We start from the raw sequence: 8,406 nt of genomic DNA, 5'->3' as shown, positions 1-8,406 counted from the left end.
GTTAAAAGTCTGGAAAGCATTTATATGCATCTATATATGGTTAAAAGGCTGAAAAATATTGAGATCGGCCAGAGCTTCCATCAGTCATTACTTTGTATTCTTCCTGTATAATTTACACCTGGGTGTGTTTCTACGCTTTAATAACCCAAAGTATTTTCACAAGCTTTGGCACATGGTTCACAGACCAATAAATCAGATGTATTTACAGCATCCTGCATGTCTGTGTGTGTGAATCATATCAGTATATACGTGTATGTTTATGACTTGCCAATCAAGGAGTTTTTGTGCAAATGACATTTTAATGTGTTACTGTAACTTTGAGACCACATTGAGAATCTGAGATTCACAATGTAAAATTAATTAGAAATATTTAAGATTCAGCACTATTTTGTGGTAATCAAATGCTGGATAACATGAATATGGTATTGCTATTGTCAGTTCTGCTGTCATTAACACAAAAGAGTGATATACAAGCTACTAAGAAATTCTGAAAATTTTCAGTTCAATGTTTACTCAGATTATATTGGTAAAATAACTTTTAATAAACTGTATTAAAGGTTTAACAAAAATGTTAAAATGGAACGCATTAACTTGTTTTTATTGCATATATTCGTTTCTCCATTGCTTTAAATCTATTAAGGTACTCCTCTGAGGACATTTAAATTAAGCTGTCAATCAATCTGCTATGTTGACTTAAAGATTAAATTCTTCTTCCACTTAAAAGGATCAATGCAACATCCGGTACACTCTCTCTGTCTGAATGTCAGCACCCACTCTTCTTTCTGTCTCTCTCTTCTATTTTTCTTTCTTTGTGAGCGACCGTAAAATATTTTATTCAAGTATAGTAAATATTAGCCAAGGTCTTCTGTTCTAAATTTCATTTGTGTTGTAAATCTTATCACGTTAATGGGATACTTGTCACTGCTGTAGTTGGATGAAATTATCCAATCCACTTTCTCCATCAGAATAATTTTTTTTAGGTACCCTACTGGCTTTCTTACTTAAATTTCTTACCAAGTGAGTATCATCATTTAGAATTTAATTAAGAATGTCTTTTAAATTCCAGTTTGATTCTTGAATTTGAGTTGAGTTTTGCAAACAAGATGTAGATTTGTAATTTGGTTTTAAGGAAGAAAAATTGTTTGCAAACCGATGTAAGTGTATATTATGTTAAGATGGTAGATCAGAACTATGCACATTATTGTTGTTGCACATGCATCACTGCCTGTATATTATTTTTATTGTTAAAATTGAGATTTATGCATCATAACAAACATGTTGAGATAAAAATCACAATTCATTAGTTGTTTGCAGATATAAATTATTTTAATGTGTGTGATAGATAGATAGATAGATAGATAGATAGATAGATAGATAGATTGATAGATTGATAGATAGATTCAAATATTTTTCTAGTAATCTCTTAGTCACAGACCCCCGGTTGAAGACCCTTGCTTTATTTCCCACCTGTAAGTCAGTAAATGAGGAAATAAAAAAAAGGTTTTAAAAGGTTAGAGAAAAAAGCAGAAACACTCAACTATTGGTATTGGCTGATTTTGTAACTTTACAATGCAAAAGCACAATTTTGTATCAGTTCATTTTGTATCGGTTGTGTGAAATGAATGTAGAAACGTGTAAATGAACATGATTTTGATTCTTTTTTAGATTCTCAATCCCAAATGGAATGAGGAATTCTATTTCAGAGTAAGTTGCTTTTTCTATTATTTATTGATTTATTTTTGTTTATCCCCAGGTAAGCCAAACCTGGCTCATGTAATTCAGAAATTCACCTGCTGTGAAAACTACAAATGATTTTGTACTTGAAGGTGCCCTACTGTAATTTTTATCTGTGATTATTCTTTATTGAATCTTAACTTTGTCCAGTGCTATTAAGAAATCAACACTTTGTGCACTGTTGTCACTATATTTCAGAATGCACATCTGTTATTTATACCTAACGTTTCAGCACCACCACAACTGTAATAATCTATTATTAGAAGCAGCATGTAATTTTGTGATGTCAATGGCCGGTAATGTTGCTTGTGCGTAAAACGATCTAGTGAAAGATTGTGAGCTACTTCATTTAGAAGTCCATTCACACGGATGTGATTTATAGATGCTATTCTAAGCCCACGATAATGACCCCCTGTATTCATTAGAGTACCTAGATTCACCCCAGAATCAGGTTTGTCACCTGAATCTCAGAAAACAACCCTGCCAACAAAAGGGTTTTACAGTAAATTGCACATTGCAAGTGCCTGCTTCGGATAATTAGCTAGCTTGCATGTGATTGTGAAATGTGTGTGTGCATGTGTATTTTTGTTTAGTAGCTATTTTTTTTTTTTTATAATTTAATTTCTTCAACAGTGCTGCACAAAAACATTGCGTTCGTTCTTCTGTCATGTCTGCAGGTCTGCCCACAGAACCACAGGCTTCTTTTTGAGGTGTTTGATGAAAACCGCCTGGTAAGATCCACCTTCAGCACATGTAAATCTGCTCCAAAATCTAGTGAACTGCCTTGGTCGATTTCGAAGTTCCTGTCTACACACATTGACAATTTGTTAACTTAGCCATAGCTTTGCCACAATAAATGCATGCAAATTGAAATTTTAATTAGATGTAATGTCTATCAGTGTGATCTCAGGACTAAAATTCACCAGAAACTCCAGCAATGTTGGCAGATTTCAAAATGCTTATGGCAAATGTTATCACCTTCACTTTACTGTGATTGGCTGCTGCATGGCATTTAAAAAAAAAAAAAGTTTGTAAAATTGAGCTTTTCTCAACTTTTTGACATTCTCACTACTTTCTCCCTGCTTTCAATCCCAAAATCCCCCACGCTGATTTTGAGAATTGAAAACACTCACCTATCTCCACGGATAGTTTACATGTACGATAACTGTCATAGAACATCGAAATTGACTTATGTGGGACACTTCACATGGGCAACAACTTGCACTTGCAACTAGCAAGAATGTTGCTAAGGTAACAACACAACACTTTAAAAATACAAGACGCTTACAAATGGATAAAATACTAAATTGAGCAATTTTTGCTTTACATTTTGATATTGAATATAATATAGCCATATAATTAACATTTTTCTTGACACTTTTTTTGTCATTTCTGTCAGTGATACAGTGCTTTCTTAGTTTCAGCTTGTGTGTTAACTGGTGTTCCAGTTTTCACTTCCTCTCCTTATTACAACATTATTTTGTCTGAAAATAGCTTGCACCTCTCAAGTGTTCCTCCGAAAGAATCATTAGAGCAGTCTGAAAAATGACTGCGGAGAAGTTTTTATTATTTTCCGGCCCTGAAGGCCCATTGTAGATTTAGTTGTTTGACAGGCACTGATTGGTACATTATTAAATGATTTAATTGAGACAATAAAAGACATTTCACTGTTATGCAACTAATGTCAGTGTCCCCATGGCAACAATGCTCAGTTGCTTTGCTTGGTATGCAGTACCTATGGTACATTCTGCTCTAGTACAAAACCATTTGCGTTTCTAATGGGGAGATGATGTGAGAACTAGTTTAGAGTTCATTTATATCAATCAGACTGACTGCAGTTAAACAGTTACTTAGTTTTGGAGCCCAATTTGCATCCTGTTTATTGTGCAGAGAGTCGTCCCTCAAGTCAGTTGTCTGAATTTAGCATAAATCCCCCAAATATGGTCTATACTAAATGCTAATGTTTTGCAAACTACAGTCATGCATGTTAATTAAGGCATTATTAGCTGTTTACAGTGCAACTGCATCTTTTTAAACAGTGGTTCTCAACTGGTGGGTTGCAACCCACAAATAGGTTACAATAATAGATTGTGAAAAGCAGGGGAAAAATGATAAATGCAAATAACACTCGTCAACTTTCAAAAAGGAGAAATTCCTCTAACGTTTTTATAATGTTTGCACATTTTCGTATATTTTCCTTTGATACATAGATTTGGTACTGTAATGATGTCCAATGTAGAATCTGAAGCCTGAAGCAAAACCATTTGAGAACCACTGAGTGCATTTTGTAGTTTTGGATCTGAAGTAGAGCTGATGACTGTCAGTTAATCTCAGTAAGTATAGCGTTCAGTTTGTGACCAGGCACTGCAGTAAATCTGCGATGCATGAGTTGTTGCAGTCCACAGGGAAAAGGTTGTTGGCTCTCCTGTGTGATGGGATTTGGCAGAGTTTCAGTGCAGGGCTGAGCAGAAACTGAGCGTCTTCCTTATAAGTCTGAGGGAGCGCATGGATGGTGTCCCACTGACTGGACACAGATTTAATGAATGATTTTCACGCTCTCTCGCGTACATGCTCTCTCAGTCTATTTCCATCCCTCTCTTATCTCTTTATTTTCTTCCCTGTGTCTTCTGAATGATTTGCCATCATTCAGCCAAATGTTTGCTATTTAGGCTTATGTAATGTCGGTTTTTAAGAAATGTTCTTTATATTAGCTGAGTAAATAATATGTGAAGTCGTCGTATGTGTAGGTAGCACTGTGGAAGCCCTCTGTCGCAATTCCCAGAATGCCTGGTGCTGTGAAACTAATGCTTACGCCATGATGTCTCCGTTCTTTGTTCGCAGCTCACCCACTGCAGGGCATGTGTGCCCTCCAAAACAATACCCCCTTTAGAGAGCGCCCACACTCTCACAATCAAGGCTTTTCTTTGAGTTGGAGTCTGTCTCACTCACTCCATCCAATAAGACACTGCACTGACTTCACGGTTTATGTCGGGCTGGTGTTGCTGCTCATTTGTGGTCATTTTTACTTCATAAAATCTAATTTACCTTTTATAGCAATCCATACTTTGAATTGATACATTTACATCATGAAGCGATCGTACTTATGATTTCTGGCTAGTAGATGATGAAACAAGCAAACAAAACTGAGACTTCAGAATATTGCTCTGGTAAAGCGCAACTCAGTGTTACAAATTGTTCTGTTTATTTTTTATTATTGTTAAAAAATCGTTTAATATGAGTTCTTTAAAGGGGTCATATGATAATATGGTGAGGGGCGTAACATTTCCGTCACACGCTTGAGGTATTCGGCCAATCACAACGCACTGGATAGCTGGCCAATCACAGCACACCTCACTTTTTCAGACCGATGAGCTTTGTAAAAATCGACGTGTAGAAAGGCAGGGCATAGAGGAGAAACAATAATGTACAGTATATTGAAAATAATGTGTTTTTTGAACCTTAAACCGCATAAACACATTTCATTACACCAAATACACGAAATTATGTTCTTTTTAGCAGCATCATATGACCCCTTTAATATAATATTCTGATGTTGGCCTTTATTCCATTAGTGATATACATGCAGTCTTTCTCACTTAGACAAAGCTCTCTTTGAGTTTGAATATGCACAGTGCAGCGTCATCTCTCTGGATTTTCACATTGGCCTTAGTAACTTGTTCAGCCTGTCAGCAGTCTGCTTCAAATTGATTATGATATTTGCATGTCTGTTGGCAGAGGGTTCCGTATACTGATCTAAACATTCAGATTTTGTGGATTGTGTTTGTGGAGCAAAAGCAAATGCCAGCACAAAAACTTACCGTTATTCACCCCAAACAGATTTTATGAAGCATTTAGCACAGACTTGTGGCTTATACATTATAAATGTGGCTGTCAGTCATCAGTGATTGATCATATTTCCAGTCATTTTGAGGAAAACGCATTATGATTATTTTGTTTTTCAAATTACCCTCGAGTTAAGATAAGTTGTGCAAAGTAAAGTAAATTGCTTTGTTGCTTTTGTTTTAGGAGTGGTTATGATTGAAGATTTTATTTCTCTCTACTTCTTATGAAATGGCCCCTAGGCTGCATCCTGATTCATTGTTACTGTGTTGAAAGAGAGTGACTGTTTTGTGGTTTAAGACTTCCCTTGAGTATTTAAAAAAAAAATGGAGACGGAACATTTCAGCCATGCCAGCCCTTAAGAAGTTTGATGGGAAATATTGCATGTCTATACAGAGGCCCAAACATGAAAAGCTCTAGTGTTTTTCCAGTAAATGGACATTTCCTGTGTATTTCTTGTAAAATGTCTCTAACAATAGTGGTAAACCTCTAATACTTCTGCTTACCCATACAGGTCTGAGTGATGAGGTTGTGTGTGACTTGTTTTTGTTTTGTCTGATATTTTTGGCAGTAAGTAATTCTAAATACTTCTTTTACCAGCTTGAGATGTGGGTAACACCATGTCCCAACTTGGCTTGGCCCAGGGTGTGGGATGAGCACAAAGAATTATGAGCTTGTGGAGAGTGTTTCCTGAGTCAGCTGTGATCCCTCTCTCTCTCATCCCACCCCCGGCAGTCTAGTTCCTTCTGACAGATCAGTAGCAGCTGAGAGAGTGCTGCTTGGGTCTAACCGTGAAGTGGGGGTGGGTGCCATCTGGATCATGTGACTTTGGCCACCCTACCCTCACCTTTGCTTGCAAGAGCACCAGGCGTCCTTATCCAATCATGCCTGGAATGCAGCTTGCCACTTGGGCTATTTCTGCTGTCTGTCGCTATCAGACTTCAACTCAAACACTTTGACACATGGGATAGTTTTTTTTTTCATTTCCCCATCTCTCCCGTTCTTTCCAGCTTTTACTTGCGCGCTCTCTCTCTCTCTCCTTGAAGTTTGTGGGTTGAACTTTTAAGCTCCCTGGCAGTGCTTCACTGGTAGCTGTGAAACGAAACGCAGCCTCTGTCTGTGAGTAAGGGAAAGAGAGAGAAAGGAAAGAGGGTGGATGAGCAAGACCGAGAGAGGGAGAGCAAAAGGGAATCAGACACACTAAACAGTGGGTGAGACAGATCCAGCAAGAGCTGGACAGAGACAGATCAAGGCAGACAGGAGAATGTCTCACCGGCTTCGGTTGTATTTTGGATCGGGTCGCAGTAACACTGCACCGGAGTTGGAGCAGCTGAATGGGACAGTGGAGGACGGAGATGAGAGTGGCTACAGTGGCACAGTGGCCACGATGTTCCATACACAGACTTTCGAAGGACTTTCTGAGAGCCCAGAATTGGGTGCTTGTTCGGATGCCTCTCTAAAGCGAAGCTCTTCCATGTTCATCCCACAGCTCCAGGGTCAAACTGAACCACGGACGACCAAGAGCACCTCTGTCCAGATATCTCTCCAACGCACAACTGCACCTCAAGAGGATGCATTGCCCTTTGATCCACCTCCAGGGTACCCTGAGGAGCCAGCTCCCCCATACACTGAGCCTGGTGAAAGCTGGCTCTTACCTCCACCTCCAGCTTACCACATAGGAGAAACCCCGTCCTGCCAAACTGTGGGTCAATGTCAACCAGGTACTGAGCCCATCCAGCCTAAGAGGCAAGTCTTTTGCATCCGGCCATGTGATGGACAAAATGGTAATGCTAGTTTGGGTGTACCCAGTAATCAAGGGATTACCATTGGAGGCTTTTGTATTCAAAGAAGATCCGCAGATGGCTTGGATGTCCAGCGGTACAGGATCATGCCATACAGTGAGAATGGCCAGAATGGCCACCGTTGGTCTGTCCAGCAAAGCTCAGACAGAGGTCCTGGAACACAAAGACTTGTATTCCAACTTCAACAGGACCAAGGACGGCACCCTAGCTCTACTTCTCAGGCTGATGTGAGTGATTTGGGCATCACACATATTAAAGGCAGCCCCTTGGTGCGGTACCCTCGGATCCAACTTGAGAGGAGCACCTCACAGCCGATGCAGCCCAGAGGAGCTCCTTCACGGCTCGGATCTATGCCAAATCTTCATGCCCCGATCTCAGAAATGGAGACCGAGAGTGAGATTGTTGAGAGCGGTGCTCAAGGTTGCACATTCAAAATAAGGAAGGAGCAGAACTCCAGACAGCCCAAGTTTAAGATCTATTTCAGCCATGGAGGTGAGCACAGCCCCATCTTTGCACGGGATATTAGCTTTGGAAAGGTGCCTACCTGCAGCAATCCACAGGTAATTACAGCAGAGGGTCTAAAGTTGAGCTGAAAATGAAGCACATAATTTATTTATTTATTTTTTATATATATAATAAATTTATAATAAATCTTGCTTTATTAACAAGCCATTGTTTAGTTACACAAAGTATGCTGTAGGGTGTAGACCTCTCAAAGTGTGTTTTAATAGTTTGTAAGTGGCTGGAGAATGGGAAAAACAGATGAAAGAAGAGGTAGCAGGATTTTGGTGGAGGAAAGAGGAGGTGGGTTGAGGAATTACTTACCCACATTCTGGGAAGTGAAAATTCCACGAAAATGGGGGCCAAGAGCAAGACGTAACCGCACCGTCTTTAGTTTCCCAACAAGCATACAAACTCTTATACTCAGTTTGATATTCAAGAAATGGAAAATATATAGAAGCCAGAAGCATTTTCAGGCGTAACTTCATTCATGGGGGCTTGTCCACTTGTATCCCCCCCCCCCCCCCTC

At 39.2% G+C, this 8,406-nt stretch overlaps 1 protein-coding gene across 1 annotated transcript in view; it reads left to right on the top strand.

The window, feature by feature from the left end:
• Nucleotides 1–8,406, top strand: part of LOC107665211 (E3 ubiquitin-protein ligase NEDD4-like) — a 91,323-nt gene that overhangs the window by 24,768 nt on the left and 58,149 nt on the right. The window contains exons 4-5 of the mRNA XM_016455997.1: nucleotides 1,666–1,704; nucleotides 2,412–2,465. Coding sequence (XP_016311483.1) covers nucleotides 1,666–1,704; nucleotides 2,412–2,465 — 93 coding nt within the window. The remainder of the gene's footprint in view (nucleotides 1–1,665; nucleotides 1,705–2,411; nucleotides 2,466–8,406) is intronic.

This window comes from Sinocyclocheilus anshuiensis, unplaced genomic scaffold (genome assembly GCF_001515605.1).
Source record: "Sinocyclocheilus anshuiensis isolate Anshui unplaced genomic scaffold, SAMN03320099.WGS_v1.1 scaffold587, whole genome shotgun sequence".
In the NCBI taxonomy this organism is placed as follows: Eukaryota; Metazoa; Chordata; class Actinopteri; order Cypriniformes; family Cyprinidae; genus Sinocyclocheilus; species Sinocyclocheilus anshuiensis.
The sequence above is the reverse complement of the archived record's forward strand: the minus strand, read 5'-3'. Positions and strand labels throughout refer to the sequence as shown.